Source organism: Molothrus ater, chromosome 7, assembly GCF_012460135.2.
Source record: "Molothrus ater isolate BHLD 08-10-18 breed brown headed cowbird chromosome 7, BPBGC_Mater_1.1, whole genome shotgun sequence".
NCBI classification, from domain to species: Eukaryota; Metazoa; Chordata; class Aves; order Passeriformes; family Icteridae; genus Molothrus; species Molothrus ater.
The window spans coordinates 3,464,890-3,488,565 of NC_050484.2; the positions used below are offsets into that span (position 1 = coordinate 3,464,890).

The 23,676-nt window shown below is 38.4% G+C and overlaps 1 protein-coding gene across 1 annotated transcript in view; it reads right to left on the bottom strand.

The window, feature by feature from the left end:
* Positions 1-23,676, bottom strand: part of SPAG16 (sperm associated antigen 16) — a 372,092-nt gene that overhangs the window by 304,559 nt on the left and 43,857 nt on the right. Inside the window, exon 10 of the mRNA XM_054515419.1 lies at positions 15,945-16,075. Coding sequence (XP_054371394.1) covers positions 15,945-16,075 — 131 coding nt within the window. The remainder of the gene's footprint in view (positions 1-15,944; positions 16,076-23,676) is intronic.

Here is a 23,676-nt window from a genome sequence, read left to right on the forward strand (position 1 = left end):
TTACCCAACAGAAAAGTTATAAGCAGGTAGAAAGACAAAAAAAAAGAGGGGTGAGTATCTTCAAACTTCAATGGGAGTTAGACTAGAATGGACTGGAGGGTGTGACACAAATTCCATACAAACACTGGCGTCATCAAGAACGAAAACCAAACCACCTCTGTGGATTACAAACAGCAAGACTCAGCCAAAAAACTTCCAAATGATACACAAAGTAGAAGACCAGGAGAATTAATATATCAAATTGACAATACACAGCAGAAGTAATGAATATAAGCTTGGAAAGATGTAAGATGTGTAAGATCTGTTGTAAGATGTGCCTCGCAGCATTGCTCAGATATTATCTGTGTGTCAACAAATCCCAGCTTACACTCCACAACAGATTGCTCCAAAGACAACAGAGAGGAACAACTGGAAGTGATGAGAGCACAGATCAAGGCACAATTACAGTAATGGGAATCATCATAAAGATCAGATCAACAATTCACCATCTATTTAATCACACAACCCCAGGATGGGTCAGGCTGGAAGGGACCACAGTGGCTCCTCTGGTCCCACCTCCTGCTCCAGCAGGGTCATCCCAGAGCACAGGATTGAGTCCAGATGGGTCTGGAATATCCCCAGTGAGGGAGACTCCATGCCTCTCTGGTCTCTGTTGGAAAAGTTCTTCCTCCTGTGTGGGTGGAACTTCCTGAGCATCAGTCCCTGCCCACTCCTGGAGTGCCACTGCTGGGCCCTGCTCTGAGCCCTCCCTGCACACAGGGACACCCAGGGCTGAGGTTCCTCTCAGCTGGGGCTCCTCTCCAGGCTGGGCAGCCCCAGCTCCCTCAGCCTTTCCTCAGCTGGGAGATGCTCCAGGCCCTTCCTCATCTGTGCAGCCTCTGCTGGCCCTGCTCCAGAAGCTCCATGTCCCTCCTGTCCTGGTGATCCCAGAGCTGGGCACAGCAGTGCTGAGGTGCCTCAGAGGTGCCTCCCAGGGCTGAGCAGAGGGGCAGCATCACTCCCTGACCTGCTGGCACTGCTCCTCTTCACAAACCCAGGACTGCTGAGTTGATGGCTGGTAAAGAAAGCTAATTCATGCTATGGTTCAAAACAGGCACCTTCCTGCTGATACTGATTCCAGACAGAGGTCAAAGAAGCCTAGACCATTACATTTCCTAAACATGAGGGGGAAAAACCCCAGTTCTCCCAGGCTAACACAGGCTCAGTTCTTGGTCAAAACACCTCCAGTATCAGCCTGCTCAAAACCAGTGCAGATCCAATTCCTGGGTCTAAGGCATGAAGACTGCCAGATGTATAGGGAGGGGGAGAACAGCCCCTAAAGTGATTCATGGAGTGCTTCTCTTCTTGGGAATATTGTCCCTCTTTAATTTTTAAATGCTACCCTCCCACTTATTTATTTCTTCATCTTCATATTATCAAAAAATACTTTAATTAATATATTTTGCATAGATAAGGAAGAAAAAAAAGGTGGTTTATATTTAGCATGCCTCTTGTGAATTTCTGTCCTTCTCACATCAACAGATAATGTTTAATCTAGTAAACTCTGGCATAATTTAAAATAGCACTCGTCTCCAAAGTCTTGTAGATCTCCAGCATTTGGAATGTTATTCTTCAGGGAACCCATTAATTTTCACAAAAAGGTCTCAAAGGGCTGTATTAATTAACAGATCCAAGTAATCTACAAAAACTGAAATACTGCCAAAACACTCTGCACATACTCCCAGCTCATTAAAAACACCAAAATCCTCAGTTTAACATTAAATAATTCCCACAGGACTTACAAAAAAGCTTACACAAGTATGGTATTTAAAAATCATTTTAAATGCTAGGGAAATTTACAATGATTTATTATCACAATTACACATAATAAACCTTTCAGAGCTAGAGCTCTAACCTAAGTTATAACTGTTACTGTGTGATAAACTGCTCCATCAATATGTCCTTTCCATATGGACTTTGTGCTCCCATTCTCTCACTCCTGCTTTTTAGAGAGCATTTTGTTCAATCTGTCTAAACTGCTACAGAAACAGAGTCAATCTTACACCACCATTGATCTAAAGAGGATGAAGAGCTCAAGAAGTGATACTGAAGGATGATAATATCCAACCCTAAAGAGATGAGGAAGCAAACAAGGGCAAGTACTGCATTGTTTAAACATAAAACCAGGCTGAGGATGCTCATGGATTAGAAATTGTTTGTAAAGGCTTGGCACCTACTGTTTAACTCATCAAAAAACACCCTCAGAAAGTTTCAATGACTATCCAAGCTATGCCCTAGTCCCATCTTTGTTCTACTCAAACTGTACGAACTGACATATTTTATTCTGTCTTCCCCTCCTTCATCCTTCTCCCCACACTCCTCCAAGCATGACTGTGCACAACCCACCTCCACTTGTGTCCAAAGTTCCCAACTGCAAGGTCACACAATTCTAAACTCAGGGCAAAAATCAGGCCTAAAACCAAGCAGTTTTATTTCCCAATGTGTCACAGATAAAACATGTCTTCTTTTCAAGAAAAAAAAAAAAATCCAACCTAACAAAAACAAACCTGAAGACTTTAAAATCCTTGAATACTCCCACAATATTACATTCCATTTTCTACTCTTTGGAGACCCTCTTGTGACTTCACTGTTCTATGAAGGATTTTCAGTACTTCTTTACCTACATTTGAATAAAAACTCTTTGTGTTGGTCCTTTCCCCAAAGATACACTTCATCTTGCATAATGGAACTATGACTGCAGTATTGCAGACCTTGACAGACATGCTCACATGAAAAGCACATTGAAGTACTTCATTGTCCAGGAAGCTTAAAGTCCACAAAGTATCACATCTGTTGGAGTGCTCCATTATGTCAGGAATGGCACACACTGGAATATCTTTAATGCCTGAACCATCCACCAGAGTGGTTTTTGCTATATAACCACATGCAACACAAAATGGGGTTGAAGGACATTTCAGTATCAAGGGCACCAATTTTCATCGAAGCCATGCTAGGCCATATGTCATTATTAGTTAGTGAATTAAATTCAGATCCCAAAAACTATTAAACCACACATTACTGCTTCATTTTTTAAGGCACACTGAGTTTCATGGATGTTTCCTTGCCACTAGATCAGGTTACAGCATTAAAACAACATATTTTCTTTCTATTTTTGCCCTGAATGCTCAGAAGTGCAAGGGAGTCAGTTTTAGACAGAAAACTCTCCAAGTGGCCATCAATCTTCCTTCATTTGCTGTTGTCTCATTTGTCCTTCCCCTGCCACTGTCTCTCTCCTGAGAGGTAGCTGATCCATTTAAAGACTGTTCACAGCACAGAAACAATTTTCTGGCCTCCCTGCCTACCCCAAACACCAGCCAGGAACAACAGAGTTAGTACTGTGGAGTATCTAAAGGATGCACCATCCACAGGATCTGAAATTACCATCTAATTCCCAGCCCAAGGCCGGGTTGGATGGGGCTTGGAACAATCTGGGACAGTGAAAAGCTCCCTGCCTGTGGCAGGAGTTGGAACAACATGAGCTTTAAGGTCCCTTCCAACCCAAACCATCCTGGGATTCTATGATATGAATCTAGCTTGAAAAGCTACCCAAAACTGCACCAGAAAAATTTCCCATCATGTGAACACGTAGTGCTGCTCATTTCTGGCTGCTGGTACTTTTGCTTTTGAAAGCAGTGATATAAATATGCACATATTTTACTAAAACAGACATTTGTATAAGAAAGCTATGTTAAAATAGCAGTGCTTGGAGAAGCACTAGAGCATTTGGCAGCATCAATTCCTGTAAAGTTTTACTGAACATCTTAAAGTTGTCTTAGAGTTTGATTTGTAGTTGGTTAGCAGAATTATGAGGCTTGATTTCCCAGCAGTTTCAATCCATAACTCAAACATATGAAAAAGCAAACAAATACCAAACAGAAGCATGGGGACTTCATTGATTTTAAGTTTAAAAACCCAAACATATTTCAATTGAAAGAAGCTCAAAAACAAACTGTAACTACTCTACAAAAGAGATCAATAAATAAATCAGAATGGGTTCACTGCTGTGGTTCCATGAGGGATAGCACACACCATTTAATAGCAATTTCATTTTATCAAAATGCAGCAATGCCACAATGAGCAGGAAAACAAGAGAAGCAACACAATGACCCTAACCCATGTTACCCAAACACCAAGAATGAAGGACAAAATTTCAATTACTGATGAGAAGAAATTAAAAAATAATCAGCATTCATACACGCATAAATTATTTGAATTATGGAATCATTAAGGTTGGAAAAGACTTCTAAGATCGAGTCCAACATCAAGACAACACTGCCAAGGCCACCATGTGTCCAAGTGCCACATCCACACATCTTTTAAAGGGAGATAGTGATAGTGTGGGATGGTGACTCCACCAGTTCTCTGTCCAGGGCATGACAACATTTCAATTAAGGAAGTTGCCTTCATAGCAAAGCACAATCTTGCTCATTTTAATACAAGAAATTAATGGAGAATATTCAAAATAACCTCTATTTCTAAATGAATTTTAAAATCAAAGTACAAAAACAGAGCAAGATAAAAAACACTGTCTGCAGCTATATGGAAAACTATAACCCATAAATTTTAATAAAACATATTTGTTTTGTTTTGGACACTCTGTGCCTAAAACATGCCATTTCACACACAGATGGCTTTATATTTAAGGGAAAAAACAAACCCAAACAAATAAATATCAGCAGAAGTTCAGTCTGGAAATAGCCCTGATAAATGTAGAAACAGTTTCCAGTGTTGCAGTCCATTAACTTCCATGATTATGAGCTCTCACAAGGAAACAAGGATGATCACAGCCTTAGACAAACATTCACCTGGGTGACATTTTTATTTCAAATGCCAGCATTTACATCCCAGGGCCCAGAAACTGAAATCTCCATCAGTTCTGTTTTGATTATAAGTTAACAGTTATAAATCTAATTGGTTTGAAACAAGGAAAGAAAGAGATCCAAGAAAAGCTGACAAGTACTATTCTACCATTTAGTATCAATTAGTGAAAAATCAAAATCAAGACAGTCTTTTGTCTCGTTTGACAGAAGCAAATTGTTACTCACCTCATCTGTCCTACTTTGATGATAGAAAAATGTTAATAGGAATTTAATGATTTAGCTTAAGACTGAACTAAAAACTCCACAGATTTTCAAGTCTTAGCAATATCTACAATTGGAATGAAGTTTTCAGAATATGCTGAGCATCCCCAAGGAAATGTAGTCATTTTGTCTGAGTCCCCACAGGAGAACTGGTCTCTTCTGCAATATGGATGTTTGTTTATAGACCTGCAGAGTAGCTGCTGAAAGCTGGAGCTGAATTAGAATTTGGGCACTTACATGATACAGAAAGTTTGTCCCTGAAGTCAAGCACAGCCCCTAAAAATTTGAGCATTAGTGAAAATATTCAAGTAAGATTATTACTGCCATACATCTGCTCCCTTCCACAGCTCCCAAATCCCTAGCTAGGGATCTCTTACTCCTTACCTGATCTGCACAGAACAAAAAACCACAAACCAGTGTGATCCAGTGATGGTGCTCACCAATCCTACCTAATTAGAACAGCAGCAATTAAAGTCTATCCAGCAAATAAACCCAGAACCACAACTCATCACTGCCTTACATTTTCCAGCAGCTCCTAAGGACTTGTTCCAGCACGAGGACACACCCTCCTCTTGGCACCCAGGGGGAATAGAACAGAAGCACCATTGCAGGCAATGCCCAGCCCCTGGATTTTATGGCATCTCCATCAAAACCAAACTTTAAAAGTCTATCTCTGAATTCCTGGTACTTCTAGGCTATTCCAAGTTCTGCTGACTATGGCAAGAAATAGGCATCCTGGCCTAAAATACTGCAAGAAAAATGGGCATCAGCTACAGAAGTGAAGCTGCTGAAAAGTGTTTTAAAGAAAGGCAGACATTGGCCAAGCACTCAGAATATACAGGTTTCTTTACTGCTTGATTTCTTGCCCAATTCTATTTGGAAGATTTTTTGTGCTGGAAATTCTCCAGGGAGATCCTTCTGAAAGATTAGGAACTGAAATCACAAGTAGAGGAACATGGAGGGAATTGTGGTGTGAACAGGCCAACAAACCTCTAAAATTCAGCTTCAGCATTTCAAGGGAAACCCACAGGAATTCACTCTCTCCCATGAGACTTGAACATATTTTGAAGCATTTTGAAAACTTCACCTTTCAGACTGAGTTCAAGTTTTACTTTTTCTGTCAGTCTTACCGGGTGCATAGCTCCAAGTGTGTCGACAGTGATGTTTGCAGAATTTACCATGAAGGAAATTTTGAAATCAGAATGGAATAAACAGGAAATCATCACTAGGAAAGTTGGTATCATTCTTGTTGTTTTCACAGGTATTTCCCCTTATTGCTCTTTTGTAATTAGGAACTTTTATTCAACAATGCAGCAAGTCTGCCCAAAATCTAGTAATTCTTTCCCTTCTGGCCAGCTATGTAGTTACTCACTCAAACAAGAGTAAATACACCTACTTTCTTCTTTAAATTTCTTACATTTATCTTGCTTTCCTTCAGAGACACTGCAGCTACTATAGTTCAAGTCCTATGCTCATTTTAATTATTGAAACTCTCACTTAAAAATATTTATATACCAAAAAATCTACAGAAGATTTTAAAAAAAAACTACAGCTATTAACACCCCGTAAAATAATGCACTGATATGAGATTTCCCAAGCCACAGGGATTAGGAAATAGAGCTACACAAATGGAAACTGCCACCTTCATGCATCTCTGTGTTAGTGCTGTATCTCTACATCTCTGCAACCATAAATACCCTAAAGCCTCAGTGATTTTGCATTTGGCTTGTGGAACTGGTCTACAAATGAGTGGCAGTGATTTCAGTTTCTATTACCCCAGCCAGTACAGGTTTGTAATACATACAGAACTTTTCATAGGTCAGACTGAGAGAAGACCACAAGCATTAATAAATCAGTTTACAATTGTTACAGGATAGTATCAAAGAATGAAAAGTGCTTAATGGTATTAATTGCAATGTATTAAATGCTTTGGCAAGTAAAATTCCTCATTAAAGCACAGCAAGAGCAACCCTACATATTTCCTCTGATGACTTTTGAACATTATGCATTATTCTTGCATTTATGTAAGTTACTTCTATTTAGAATATATTTTCAATTTGGTCTTATCTTATATTTTTTATTATATTCCTCTTCCTTTCTTTCTACCACAATAAATTATTCCTGAATGCTCTGATTCTCAGGAAAACCAGTCCACAATGGACTTTCCCAGAAAACAAATCACTCATCTTTGGGGCTAATTGTAGACATATCTTGCTGTGACTGCCTACAAACTCTACTTTTAATTTTTTTTTCCCTCAAAGATATGTATTTCTTTCCATGGAAAAATTCATTGCCAAGTACCAGGAAATGTAAAAAGTGGTACATGAAATCAAAACAAAACTTCTAACCATTCTAAAGAAAGTACTTGTTTCTTGACAAACAGTAGTTCTGAATGGGTGTTAAATATATAATAAAAATGTAAATGGCTTTTAAGTTTACAGGAAAAATTCAGTATTGCAACTTCAATGAGGATTTTCTTGTGAATAATTTTTAGAATTGTATCAAACTGAAAGAAGTGTTATGACACATATTAGTCACCTTTTAGAAATCCTAAAGTTTAGCATTTTTCTTTTAAAAAATCCCATTCTATGAATTCCCTCATGCTAATTAATATCTTTTTCAAGCTCAAAAATATACTCCATTTCAAGAAAATCTCAACATCTTGTTCACACCTCATGACATATATTTGTAAGATGACTTATTTTTAAACAGTCTTTGGTTAGTGTATCAGCCCATGTGACAAGTGTCAAAACCATTTCTCTTATTATTAATATATTACATCTGTTCCATATAGCATTACAGAATTAGAGAATATCCTGAGTTGGAAGAGACCCACCAGGACTCTGCAGTTCAGCTCCTGGGCCTGCCCAGGACACCCCAACAATCCCACAACCCTGTGCCTGAGAGCATTTCTCACGTCCATTAAATATTGAGGTTTTAGTGCATTTTGAGTCCAGAATAGTCAGATCACGACAAGATGATTGCTTTCAGTTAAATTCTTATCAGAAAATTTCTATCCCAGGCTATTCAGCCCTTTTCAGTCCACAAACTATTGGGAAGAACAAGCAAAAGCCGAGCAATTTAGCAGAGTGACAGTCGCCTGGCATCACACCTTGGGCTCTATGGAGAATACACAAGAGCCTCAATGAAGTTACAACCATATGTTTTTACAATCTTTTCTTTTGCAAACAAGCACTTCTTCTGCAAAATCTGCTCAATAACTATAAAGATAGCTAATAAAAAGAAAATATATTATATTCTTTCCCTCTGTTGACCTTGCCTAAAAACTGTCCCTTTTTTTCTGGTAAAGATGCTTGTTCCCTAATAAAATTACAGAGATACCCAGCTCTTCTCATGTGTGCACCGTAAATACACAACTTGCCTTGAGATTATCCTTAAGATTATTGCTGCTATGGTTTCAAAGTGCCTGTTCCAGCCAAGGCCTTCTCAGGAGCCATCCCTGCTGGCCAGAGCTGCAGACAGAGCTAATGAGAAACAAAAAGGCTTCTCAAGACTCTGATAGCCCAAAGCTTTAGAGATGAACAGGAAGGAATGTCACAGACATGTTTTATGAAAAATCCTTTTGTTAGGATTTTTTGCTCCTGAGAAGCTGAGAGGCCTCAGAAACAAAATGTAACCAATGATTATCTGCTGCTGTGGAATGAACAGGTGCATCTGTGATTGGTCTCATGTGGTTGTTTCTAATTAATGGCCAATCACAGCCCAGCTGTCTGGACTGTCTGGTCAGTCACAAGATTTTGTTATCATTCCACTTCATTCCTTGCTAGTCTTCTGATGAAATCCTTTCTTCTATTCTTTTAGTATAGTTTTAATATATCATAAAATAATAAATCAGCCTTCTGAAACATGGAGTCAACATTCTCATCTCTTCCCTCGTCCTGAGACCCCTGTGAACACCACCACAAAGGAACATTTAGGAAAGGTAGAGCCAAGGGAACCATTCGTTTTTCTTCTGATTGCTGTATTAGATGGGAAAAGCTCCAAAGGAGGGTGAGAGGGTTGGAGCCAAGAGTTCTGCATTCCTCCTGCCAGGGCAGCAAGGCCTCCCAGAGCTTATCCAAGTGTGAGCCACACAGTTCTCACTGATTATTCACGGAGAGCTCACTTTTCCTCTCTATTAAACTGCATTACAGGGAGCTAAACTGCTTCTGACATTTTCCTCTTGAGTGCTCCCTCCACATAAACTGTGTCCAAGCTGTTGCAGAGCTGTACAATAAGTCTGTGGAACAATCCTTCCATTACAACATGGGCCTTAATGCAGACAGAAATTAACTTAATTTGTATAGAAAACAGTGCTACTCTGCCATGGAGGGTTAAAGCACTCAAGTGTGACTTGGAAGACATTAATTTAATTTCTGGATCTTCCACTTGGGCAATCTAGCAGGAATGATTTCACAAGAGGATAATGCTGTCTCACAGGACTGCTGGGCACATAAGGACATGCATGAGGCTGGCAGGGCACACACAAATTGTCACCGTGCTATTTTATGAAAAATCCCTTTGCCAGGATTTCTTCTCCTGGGAAGCTGAGGAGCCTCAGAAAAGAATGAAAACAGTAATTATCTGATTGCTTGGGAATGGGGTCTGAAGATTGTTTACCAACAGATGCATCTTTGATTGGTTCCATGTGAATTGTTTTTAATTAATGACCAATCACCATCAGCTGTGTTGGACTCTGAAGAATCAGTCACGAGCTTTCATTCTCATTCTTTTCTAGCCTTCTGATGTACCCTTTCTCTAGAGTTTAGGATAGTTTTAGTATATCATTTCTATAATAGAATATAATTATTAATATAATAGAATATAATTATTAATATAATATAGCCTTCTGAGAACTTGGAATCAGATTCTCATCTCTCACCTGGTCCTGGGGAACCCTCACAATCACCACACACAAATATTCTTCCCAACCTCTGTAAGTGATGTGGAGTGTACCCACTCTTGCAGGCTTTAGGGTTATTTATCACTTGTTCTTTGCACAAGGGTAAGAACTTCATGTGCAGTTTAAATACACATTCATACTACTCATAAAGGCCAGTCATGGGGGAAAAAAGCATTAATTGCAAGAATTTTTCAAAGGAAAGTACTTGAATTTGCTATATGGCAAAGAGAGAGAGATATATAAAATTTATTAACAACATTAATTTGATGCTAAAAGACTTGACAGGTTTATCTGGGAAAGTTCAATGTTTAAAACATCACGAAAAACCCTTACTGCAAGTGTACAGACTGATCTGTCAGAGTGATCCAAGCTGAGCTGCTGGGTTTTGTCCCTTGTGCCATGGAAAATGCACTAAGTGACTTGTTAATTTTACATTTAACCAGCTCTAACACTACTCTCTTCAACTATATTCAAAGGCTGATCAAATGGAGAGATGAAAATAAAACATGAGAATAAGGAATTTCTTGTCATATATACAAGGAGATAAAGATTAACCCAGGCTTCCACTCATATTGCTTTTGTTTTTGAAAAGACACACAATTTGAATAGCTCAAAAGAGGCTAAATTGAGTCTTTGAATATTTCAGCACACATAAAAATCTAATTCTGCAACTCTACCCTTCTCCAGCAGATATGAAAATTAAACATAAATATACTTGTGAGTATTATTAGACTTAATTTAATTTATACACACTAATGTGTGTGTTTATGGGCACCTTTTAGCACCCTCCCTTCAATATTTGTGCACGCTGATGGATGAGATCTGCCCCTGAGCCCTCTTTTCTCCTGGCTGAGCAGCCCCAGCTCTCTCTGACTTTCCTCATATGAGAGATGCCTGTATGTAATATGCCTTTAAGAGCAGGTATAATTTCTGTAGGAAAATTAAGCAGCAGCTCATGTTGCTAATGCAAATCTCCAATTCACTCTGGCTACTCATGCAAGAAATCAGCATATGATGGCACAATTAAAAAGTTTTACTGTTAATGGAAAAATGTAATTTAATTTTAAAAAATCTTTTCTAATGCCCTAGGAGGCAAGAAGAGAGTTTAAATAATTAGAAAGGATTTTTTTTACCTCAGTAAACTCTTCAACAGGAAATTTCCTCATGAATTTTGGACTTTCAACCCTCTTCCTACCTTGTGTTACACAAGGACACAAAGATCCATATCACTGATCACCTCTTGGTAGACAGGCCCTATTTTGCCTGGCGTTGTTCAGAGAGAGAATAAAATGACATTACTTCCCCAGCTCTAAGGCAACAGAGAGATGGAAACAAATGGGCAGAACACAGGGAAAAAGGGAGCCAACATTTGTCAGCGTGACAGGCAGCAGTCTCAGCAAACCATCAGGGTGGCTGTTGTCAGAACTCCACAGGCATCACAGAAAAGGAAATCAAGGGTAGTGACAAGACAGACCATGGCAAAGCTGCTCTGAGATGTTCATGCAGAGCTCTTGGCAAAGAGGAGCAGCAACAAAAAGAACCACCGAGATGTTTGCTTAAAAATCATCTGTGCTACTTCTGCTACTTTGTTTACATACAACACAATTTCAAGGTCCTGCTCTTCCCACAAGTATATCTTACTTAACTCTATAACTCTAAGAAAGCTAAAGTCTGAGAAGGAAAAAGAAAGGACCAAAACATAGTCCAGATCAAGTGTCAAATCTCACCAACTGAATAAAACACCTTGTTCTTCACACACTGCCAAACTCCCTGTGCCTCCCCATCTTACCAAGTAAATGGAAGACTTCACTTGTATCTAGTGCATGTGGAACTCTGAAAGAAAGTGCACACCAACACCTCCCATTCTGCAGCAGAACTTCAGGCTATAATCTAATTCCAAAGAATTTCCTCATGCCAACACTCAAAGATTCTTTGCCCTGCATTGCTGGTTTCTCTGTGTGATGTGGACGTGCATCTGTGTGCATATATGTGCTCAGCTGGTAAGGAGAAAAAGTGGGAAATGTGAACTCTTTTGCTCTGAAAAGAATCCAGGGTTCTGCAGTGCTTTCCTACCTTCATCTCTTGGCACAAGGCTCTACAAGACTGTACCTTTAATTTCAGTTACACAGTTTTATGCCACAAGTCAATTTGCATGGTTCCCAAGGAGATAAGTTTTAAAAATCTTCTCTGGAATCTACTGATAAAAATAGGGGAAACCAGTCTAGTAAGATATAATGATGAATTAGACCCAATTGAAAAGTTATCTATTTCCTGGGCCAATCAGGAAATGTGAGATAATCACTAAACATTCTGTATTTGCTTTTCTTTATTATTATCTCCACATTCTTATTTTTACTGTGCCTAGGCAGAGCATTAGAGCATTGCTCTGGTAAGCATTGTCCTTACTAGAACAATTTTCTATCTTTTTATTTTACAAAATGTCAAATAAGGATAAAGGATTTGAGAACATCAGGTTACACGTAAATAAGAATAATATACATTTCCTATTTATGCCTGTACACTAGTAGGTAAAACACCCATTTAAAACATGGAATCACAGAATCTCTAAGGGAAAGGGGAATGAGAAAGGGGAAAAGGGAAAGGGGAATGGAAAGGGGAATGGGAAAGGGGAATGGGAAAGGGGGAATGGGAAAGGAAGCCATGACATCTTAAAAATTCCCAAAACAGCCTAGATGATTAGTGCTTATTTTTCAGCTTCCTCTTGGGTAGTCATCTCTCCATCATAATTACTGGCATTTTCCTGGTTTCCAACTGTGCTAAACACTAAAAATGCCCTGAATACTGTTTGTGTGGGCACCTTTCTTTTCCCAAGTGAAGACAAGGTAAACCACGACAGATGTAGCATTGCATGTGGTGATTGCAGAGGTAATTTTTGTGGGAAACAATGCAAAAGCTTAAAGCAAAGATGCAGAAAGCCAGTGAGGAGAAAGTGGACAAGTAAGATTAAGGAAGCTCCTTTAGTCACTGTAGATCTTAGTACAGTCCTTGTAGGCACAGTAAGATTCACCACGATATTTCAAAGGACACTGGAGCAATGTGAATTTAATGCAGAAAAGGAATGCCTGTGAGATGATTTGAGAAGTGGGAATCATTCAGCTTAGCAGCAAATAAACATGCTTTCCCAAGGGATTTCTCCTCTCCCTTCACTAAGATGCATTTTAATGAATACTGATGAAGGTCTGAAGAACTAATGTATGTGAGCTTGTGCAAACTGTGAATTTGGATTTGCAGGTGCTCCAGTTTCTATGGAAATGTAGAAGAACCCAGTAACACCCATACACAAACCAGATTCTGTTGTTCCCTTTTGATATACTGGTTCTGGTGAGAAAAATCTGGTCTCATAAGTCAACAGAATGTTTTCCATCTATCCTATGAACTACAAGAAAAACTTAATTTTCATCTAGTGCATATGGATTTTCCCTTGTGTCTATAAAATCAGATATACAATTATAATTACTAGAAAAACATTTAGTGAATGTCTGGAATTTCTTTAGATGGGCTATTTTTATTTAATTCCCTACACAAATAATTTAATCTAAGTCATTCTTCTCTGAAAAATATTGATTTATGCATTTAATAACCTCTAGGAAAACTAGATTCAGAACTGAATAGCTGCTGTGCCAAACTAAAAACCTAAGCTCTGTGTGCATTACCTGTGTGCCATGGGATTGGATCCTATAGCATTTAATAAGGTATGAGCCCCATTTGCAGCTCTTACCCCAAAAATTTGCAACTTCTTTTTTCTCTGAGTTCTCAGTCACCTGCAGCCAACAGGATCCTAAAAGTGATCCCTTCTTCAACAGAGATCTGTTCTCTTGGAACAGTCCTGGGAGCCTCAGGACTTCCTGAGTCTGTTATTCCTCTGTCAAATTTGCTTCGAAACTGAGGAGGGTGTTCAAAAAATTACTGCAGGAAACGTTGTCAAAAAAAGGCAAAGCAGGCTGCCATAGAGCCTTTAGCACTACCAAGAAAAACAAGACAGTCTCTCTTTTCCAGCACTTGCAAAGGCTGATTTTAAGTAGCAGTATTCATATAGGAAAAATTTTTTGTTAATTTAAATATGTTTAAAGTGTTTTTTTCAGATATAAATACATGTGTAGTAGCTACACCCTCCCCCAATGTACACAGAGACTTTTTTAAGCAAATGGAAATAGTTCAGTTGCTTGGTTTACATTTTTTTCAAGCACACCTTAAAATTCTTTTGTTCTTTACATGACTTTATATTATCACATTTTTTTAAAAAAGCATTTCCGTTAATTTCAGAGTATTATCCCAGACTCTCACTTTCTTTAAAGGAGCATTATTTACATGAAAGTCAACATCATATTTGCAGTACATGAAATTAAACACACATCCTCTCTGGCAGGTTTCTTTCTTTCTTTCTTCTTCTTCCTTTCTTTCTTGTTTCTCCAAGCAAGTTCTAAAGTGTTTCCAAGTAAGTTTAAGGACATCCAATTTATTTTTATTTTAGAAAATTACTTGCTGAAGTGGCACTGTATCCTTAAGGTGATATCCTGTTATCAATTTCAAAGAATACTTGCAATTTCTCAGCACATTAAGTATCTCTAGCAATAACAAGAAACACTGGATAGAAGGATCTACAGAAATGATATAAAAATATAATTCAAGAAAGAGAAAGAAAACAAGGAATAGTCTTACATGACCATATTTATCTGCTGCTGTTCAGCGACAAAATAATGGAAAAACTTTGTTAGACCAGAGCTTCTAAGACTTTTAATTACATATAAAATACTTCTAGATTCACAAGTATTTTGTAACAATATCCAGAACTACTTTGCAACTGAAACCTGGCTTCTTCTACAGGTAAAGGCAGACTTTTAACAAAGAAATGATGACTTGAGCCTGTGATACACCAACAGCTTGTGCTGCTGCAGCCTGGAAGGGTCACAGCTGGATGCTTACCCACCCTGATGCACTGAAAATCTTGTCCAGTGTGGAAGAAGTGTCTTCCTTCTCCAGACTGCTTTTCTTTCTGGTTTGTATTTTTTTAAACAGACACTATTCTTGCACCTGGTGTCCTTCAGATAAGCCAAAGAACACACTGATATTTGGGTGGATTTGCTACAGGCTCCTCTGAGCAGCAGCACAGAGACACCAGCTGCAAGCTCTCCTTCATGCTTAGACCAATATGACAATGTCATTTGGGAGAAACTTATGCAAACCAGACAGAAACCCAAAACTGAGCATCTGGGAGCCCAAGCAGAATCCAGTTGATGGAGGCCAAAGCTCAGAGCACTGTGGTGGTTATTTACTGCAAGATGTGGGCAGTTACCAAAGCAACTGTAAGTGACCTTTGCATTGTAAGTATTAAATGCATAAATATTTTTTTAATTTAATTTAAAATTATATTCAAACCCAGTCAATGCATCAGAATTGTCATAACTTTACTATGAACTTTTACTTTTTTTTTTTTAATATTTTTAGGTTCGTTATTCCTCAGCTGCAGCTAGCAAGCCCTGAAATGTCATTGCTTACAAGCCAATCTGAATTTAAACTCTTCTGATTTTTGACCCAGAGGAATAAACTACAATCAAATACAAATTGCAAAAATATTCAGCACTATAATTCAGTTTTGTGGAAAGAGAGTTTATAGTCATTTCTGGTTTCTGTTTTTTTACCTACTAACCATATCCCACTTTTCCTACATAAAAGATAAATCTCAATCTGTAAAGTTCTGCCCAGGTGTTTTACTGTACTTACACTCCCACTGCATTTCATGATCAGTTTTTCCACTGTGATATCCTTCAGAGAGGAAGTCCCCTGAGTGCTGCCAGTAATTTTTCTGATATTTACTTACACTAAACACTTCTCAATGACTTGTTGAAAAATAAAACTCCACATGTACATAATAAAATTAATGTACTGCTCATGGTTCCTACCAGCTCACTGCGAGGTCGTGCACCTTCAAAATGCTGCTCAGCTGATAATGTCCAGGTTTCAGGGGCTGAGTGTGTTCTTTAGCATGCTGAAAGGACAGGGTCCCTTCAGGATCAACAGGGAACTCTGAATCCTGCAGAAAAACAAAATTATTAATTCTCAGAAATGTTGAATAACTTCACACAATGTATCTATCTCTATTACTATTTTGAAAAACCAAATTCATCGTATTTTCCACTCTTTTTTCTCTTCTATTCAATTTTCCTAATTTTTTACATCACTATTGTCCTGATTTTATTAATTTTGGTACATACTGTTAAAGCTGACTGCAGGCAGAACAAATGAATACTAATAATTAGTTAATTTCAAATTATATTCCTACTATGTAAGATAACTGGCCTGATATAAAACACAGGACAAGAACTGGGAAGGAAGGTTTATATCAAACCCCTCAGGCAAGATTACTAGCATGGGTTATTTTCCATTTTTCCATGGCCTATTTGTTTTCTCTCCCTGTTTTCCATGGGTTAGCTTCATGAGTTGCATCCAGAGGCAAAGCTGCTGTATTCTTCAAAAGACCTTTCTTATAAGAATAACGCCAATAAAAAGTCAAAATATGTGTAGCTAATTTACAGCCTCATTTTCCATTGGTGTGGTTTAAGGTATTTCCTAAGATTAATCAGCAGACTGGGAGATTTACTACTAGCTCTAATTAACCAAGCTAAATAGCTTTATTAAAAATAGATTGTCATTAAAGAATGTAACGAGGCTAACTGTGCACAATATATTTTAAGGACTGCATCAGCCATTACAAAACCACTTTCCAAGACGCCACAGTTTGCTGAAGACCTGGCTGATGGCTTCTGTTTGCAACATTTTAGGACATCCTGCTGTGAGAAGCTTTAAAGGAGACTGAAATCACTGTACTCTTTAAAATGCCCATCAAACACTAAGATTAAGGAGGGAATAAAATCACTGTGTTTTAATCTGAAAGCACACACACACAGCAGGGATAACCACTAAGTCTTTTTAGTATTTGTTTGGACTAAACTCGATAGCAGCCATCCTGTTTGCTGGTAATTTGCAGCAGTTACCATAAAGCAGATTTCACAACTACAAAGTAGCAAAAGCATATCTGTTTGTCTTCAGTTTCAGAAGCTCCACACCCTGCATTGTCCTACAAGGGTGTTATTAACCCAAGCCAAACTTAAGAAATCACTAAACTAATGACTTAATGATCAGTCTGAGCACATCTATTCCAGATCCCAAGACCTGGAAGATACTTTTCAGTGGACTGTGGATTCAATCACAGGTACAGCCTAACAAAACTACTCCAAAATCCGTGGAGCAGTAGGCACTTGCAATATGGACTAATATCAGACAACTGTCAATTCTCTGACTGAGGAGAAAGACAGAATCTGGAAATCATGGTGAAGCCCTGTGAAGGCTGACCTAGAGCAGAGGCTCAATGGATCCACCTTGGGCAGCACAAGAGCCCAGCCAGGGCTACACCCAAGATGAACCAAAATGGTCACAAAATGGACAACTGGTCAGGAGGTCACTCACTTTTATAAGTTTTGGTCCATTTGCATATTGGAGTTAATTGTCCAATTAGAGCTTTAGGTTATGAAGTCCCATCCTCCTTGGTTTTCTCTCTTCTGCCCATGTTTGTGCTCTGGGGCCTGAGATCTGTATTGGCTGTCCTTGGTCCCCAGCTGGAGCAGGAATTGTTTTGTCTCCCTGCTCTGTGCAGAGAGCTCACCATCCCCTAATATGAAGCCCAGACCCACACACTAAAGCAGCACAGAATCTGAAAGCTAAAACCTGAGGCATCAATGGAGAAGCAAATGAGCAAAGTCATCCTTTGCTTAACACAGATACTAGCAAGCTACCTACTTTTGGAAAAAAACAGAAGTAATTAATCTGGAATATTCAGAACTAGGAAATAAATATGTCAAGTATAAATACATAAAGAAAAGAGATTTATCTGGCATTGTTAATCCAACAAGGAATGTGTTTGTGGCTAAAGTTCCACATTTTTATACAACTGACTGTATCTCAGCCATAATATTCTTGAAGATCTCTGAATCCAGTTCAAGAAAAATCCACAGATTTTCCAAATTTAGGAACAATTACAATAAGTCTGCAGTACTTATTATACACACATACTAAACTGAGTAAAGATATTACCTAAAGGTTAGTATAGTCCCAACATGTGTCAGTACCTCTGTGCAACTCTTGGAAGCTTTCTGTATTCCTCATCTTACAAAGTTCTACCTTTCAAGGTTTACAAATTTGAACAGTTCTGATTATACCATAACAAAGGCATAAAATCAGCATGCTTTTTGCAATTTGTTTTCATTCACTTTCTGGAATACAACCAATTAGTAAATGCTACCAGACTTCCACATTTCAGAGTGAAACAAGCCTAGGAAAGGCAAGGCTCTCTGAATAGAAGTGACAGAAAGTCTTGCATTTTTCAGTAGAAGAAAATCCCCAGATACTGCTTCAGGAGATAGTGCTGTAAATGATTGCTGTAACATTAAAAAGTACAGTAAAAAGAGAATAATATAAAAATATTAGGGTTTTTGTAACTCCATTGTAAGGATCTGAAATATTTCTGAAACTGGAGCCTTTGCACCCTTTGCAGTGGTAATCCTGCATTCTACTAGAGCAGGAGACTTGCCCTGTGCTAATTCATACCTATGGTTCCCACTGGCATGAACAGTGGGATCACTTGTCATGGCCAGATGAAATGCTGATTTCAGTAGCTCCCCAGCAGGAAGAAGTCACAGTGTGACTTTTTTCCCCAGACACAAATATTTCTCACCGTGGAATAAATGAGGTATTTTTATCCTAAAAACTTGCTACAATAGAACTGTTCAATAATGCTTGCATGAAGAGATCTCCTCTCCCCTGACAAATTCTGGCAATCAAGTTTGATTATTTAATCCTTATTCTATTATTTCCAATTGCTAAGTCCTAAGGGTAAGAAAGACTCCATTACACAAGTTGAGACCATGCATAGCAAGGCTTGTGAAACTTTTACAGGCAGTGACTGTAAAGTCTGATGTTCCTTCAGCATGGGCAAGCCCATGTGCAAGCCAAAATTCAGGAGAACATCCTGAGTGCTAAGGAGCCAAAGCAATATACTGTGGTTTTGTTCACTCCTTTATCTGCTAGGTACAAGACATTTGTACTGTGACAAAAATAAAAACCTAGCAAGCTTCTCTCTCACATCCATACAAAATAGGAATTAATGCACTTCCCGCCTGTGACAATAAATACCATTTTACTCTATCACCAAAGGCAAGGAATAGAACAAAGGAGTGTCCTAAGAAGAATCTCTATGAAGCAAAACCCTCCTGAATGTCTGTCCTCAGTCACTAACAAGGGTAAATGGTACCTGTCCCTTTCACTCCCTCTGTACCTAAAATCACAGGTGCAACAATCAGAAACACACCAGAAGAGCAGACCTTGCCCTTCTTTTGTTTGTTTGGGATTTTTTTAGTTGCTTTTTTTCCCCTTTTAGTTTAAGAGCCTGAACTATAAGAGGATTCAGTGATTTACCCCAGATCAAGCTGAAATTCTCTAGGACAGCTTGTAAACTGAACTCATTTCTTCTGAGTCTCAAACCATTCCTTAATTTCCCCTTATAAAATAAAAAGCCTTGTCTTGATGCAAACAGTCATGCAATTAAGAAAATTTACCCTTAAAGCTATTAGAAATATCTCTTTTCTGTCCTGAATTTTTCCAGTAAGACTGCCTTTACTCTTCCAACAGCAGGGCTCTTCAGAGAAAGTCTACAGCTTCCTTTTTCCTCCAGAAAGACACAAGAGACTCATTTGTCAAAACATACAGAAGGCAATGAATAGATAAGTGGAACTGATCTAAATCATCTCAGAGCTGAGAAAAATGTAGCAGAGTTTAATAGAAAACATCCAAATCAGTTTGTCTAAATCACAGCTTGGCCTTGTCTATATCATTATTACAGGTAGTGTTGAGTTTTTCCTTACTCAGATGTTAAAAGTTGAAGTCAATTGAGGAAGCACCTCTACTCTGTAATCAGGAACAAGCTCAAACCTTGCTACTTGAATTCTGAAAGAGAGTCATCTTAAGTGAGGCAAAGCCCATCAGACAGCAAATTAGTGATCACTGTCTTTCAGAGAGGGAGGAGAAGGAGCAACCTTTTCTTTCTGCAAAAATTAATGACTATCATCAGCAGCAGTTCCAATCTGAAAGCTGTCAAGGTCATTCTAAGACTGCAGTTCAGACATGCACAAGGACCACAGTAGTCACAGGTGCTGGTGTATGCATACATTCAATTTAAAAAGCAAATACTAGATATTTTTTCAGAAATGTGAAGTAATGAAAATTAAGTTCTTCCTAGGGCACAGCTACTGTCTGTCACCATGATATTGCCTAAAAAATCCCTTTGCCAGGATTTCTTCTCCTGGCAAGATGAGAAGCCTCAGCTTCTCCAGGTTTTGCTGCTCTGGAGTAGTCTGGAGATTGTTCATCCAAACATGTGAACTGGTTTTAATTAATGACCAGTCACCATCAGCTGTGTTGGACTCTGAGGAGTCAGTCATGGGTTTTTCTTTATCATTCTTGTTTAGCCTTCTGATGTATCATAACAAAACCTAATATAATATGCCTTCTGAGAACATGGAGTCAAATTCTCATCTCTCACCTCATACTGGGGACCTCACAACACCACAACTGTCTATGTCCAAGACTCAGCAAGACAGTCTAACTTTAGTTAACACTAAATATTTTCAAGGAAATAGTCTAATCTCAATTCTCACCCAAGAATTAGCATTGTCTCTGGTTTTCTGTACTTAAAATGAGTCCTGAACTAATCACTGATAGCTATACTGACATACCATTGAAATTCTCTTTTTATTCAGTTACAGAGAATTTTAATAACTGTTCACTTATTTTTCCTGATAAATCTGATACACTTACATTATGGAGAACATATTTTGTCTATTTTCATTTTAGACCTGTTTCAATATATTGACATTTCTATATTTTAGTTTTTAAATATCAAAGCAGTCTCATGGAAACCAGTAGGTATACTCAGAAGCTAATTATTACATGTATAGTTTTCACAACAGGGCTTGAGTTTTGCAGTCATTTTTTGTCCCAACTTTCAGAACAACTTAAGGATTACTAAGAATCCAAATTTTCAAAATGTGCAAATAACAAAACATTCTTAAAACACAAATATATAAATAAGAGTGAAAATACTCATGGCTGCAATTGCTGACAATGAATGAATCTTGCTTCCCAGACCATCAAAAATAAAATACATCAAATAAGCAAAAACACTTAACCAGCAAACTGGAGTATGAGATTTTCAAACCCCATTTTACTTCTTGTTGGCTACACTTAAAATTGGTTAAAGTTTCAAAGTAAATGAAGAAAGATTCAAATCTGTTCCTGTTTCCCTCCTTCCCATGAAGAAAACCCTGACAGTCTGTTCTCTGAGCAGCTCAGCTTTGCAGCACTACAGGTAGGCAGATTAAGAAGGAACCAAATGTTAAGCAGGAAAGTATTAAACTAATATTAAAAAGCTTTGCTGCAAGAGTGACAGAAAAATTGACATCTAATATAGTAGCTGAGCATGATTATACTTTGCATTCATATTTCCTGTAATTGAAGGGACAGGGTATCCTTTTCTAGTAGTGTATAAAGAAATGAAGGTATGTAGAGCACCCACTGAGCATAATGCAACAGTGAAATAGTCACTAGGCACTGTTCTACAATTAATACAACTCAATTTCAAAATGCTCCAGTGTCTATAGGAACCACAATACAACACATTTGCACATTATTTTAATATGCTAATCATGACCACAATTATTTTATAAACACCTGAAATGTAAGGAAAGGAAGTTGAAAGCAATAGCAGGAGAGTGTAGTAAAACTTTTACTGCCTGCTCCATCTTGCTTGGCTTGCTAATAAAAACCATAAAACTCAGCTACAAAGGTTGTGGCCACATAACTCCTCCTTATTCAGTTTATAATGTTGACATTTTTTCCTTTTTAAATAAAATAAACATGAAGATACTCTGTAATAGGCAGTAAAAGCCAGATTAATTAAAAAAGCAATGGTAAAACTGGTTCAGTCTTCAAATTCAGGGCTAGTGTAGCTCTTCAGACAGTTTGTGAACTGGGGCTAACAGTAAATTTGCACTTGAAAGTGCTCCTGACAATGTCAGTTTTAAGGCTCTGCCACATCAAGTCAAGCTGTTGCCTCTGCAATAAAAAACTAGAAAGCTCCACTGCTCAATGTCTAACCATGCCACAGACACTCAATCACATTTGGACTAGAGCTCTCATTAGCACTCATTGATAAATATACTGCAATTATTTTCTACTATCAAAAGGATAAACTTCAAGCTCCTGCACTTCACTGGTTTTGTTTCTTTTACTGCAGCCATTAAAACCAGATTTGATTAGCCAGATATGATTAATAATCAGAGAGGTTTGAAAAAGTAAGAAGATAGCAATTATAGAAAGATCCATCACTAAAATGCAACAGCTTTCTTCCAGCCTTCAGCACCAGGGCTTGTTTAACTTTATCACCACTATTTCAGAAAGTAATAGTATAAAATGCAAAATTACTCTTTGCCAAGCATACTGGCCAACACTAGAGAAATAAAACTAGTGTTTTAGCTTCTGCTAAACTTCCTCTCCAATGCCCAAGTAAATCACATTTCTCAGTTGAAAGCTACACAGCTGTGGCTGATGCTGTGAAGGATGAGCAGGACACCCCAGTGTGGAGACTGGAACGTGGTCTGGGCACTGGAGGCAGCTGCCCAGTGAGTTGCACAGCTCCTGAGAGCTGGGAGCCACAGGACAAGGCTGGAAGTGTCCAAGGCCAGCCTGGATGGGACTTGGAGCAACCTGGTCTAGCGGAAGGTGTTCCTGACCATGGCAGGGCATGGAATGAGATGAGCTTTAAGGTCCCTTCCAACTCAAACCATTCTGAGACTCTCACCAGTGAAATACAAAACAGCTCCTTGAGCCTTGCTCAAAACTGACCATAGAACAAGGAGTAGGCTTAAGATGCTCTGCACCCACACTGAGTGGAAGACAAAGGCTTAAGCTATATAAAGATGAATAGATAATTTCTCCAGAAAAGGAGCAATCCTTAAAAAACCTCTAACATTCCTTGGATATTGTATTTGTGGGGTGTCCTGATGAAGAAAGGAATGATGAATATGACTCATATTCTCAGAAAGCTAATTCATTACTTTATTATACTATATTATATTAAAGAATGCTATACTATACTAAAGAATACAGAAAGGATACTTACTGAATGCTAAAAAGATAATAATGAAAACTCGTGATTCCTTTTAGAGTCCTCACACAGCTTGGCCCTGATTGGCCAATGAGCCAAAACAACTGACAGCAGAATCCAATGGAACAATGACCTGTGGGTAAACAATCTCCAAACACATTCCACATGAGCACAACACAGGAGAAGCAAATGAGAGAAGAATTGTTTCCCTTTTCTCTGAGGCTTCTCAGCTTTCCAGGAAAAAAATCCTGGGCAAAGGGATTTTTCAGAGAATGTGAATACCACACTTGAGGACCTGTTCTGTGTTCAATAGGAAATCTATGCTGGACAGAAATACCCCATGCAGTCACTTTCCAACACCTCTACTACCCCAGCTACACTATCAAATGTATTTTAACCCCTTCTTTCGATTACTCTTC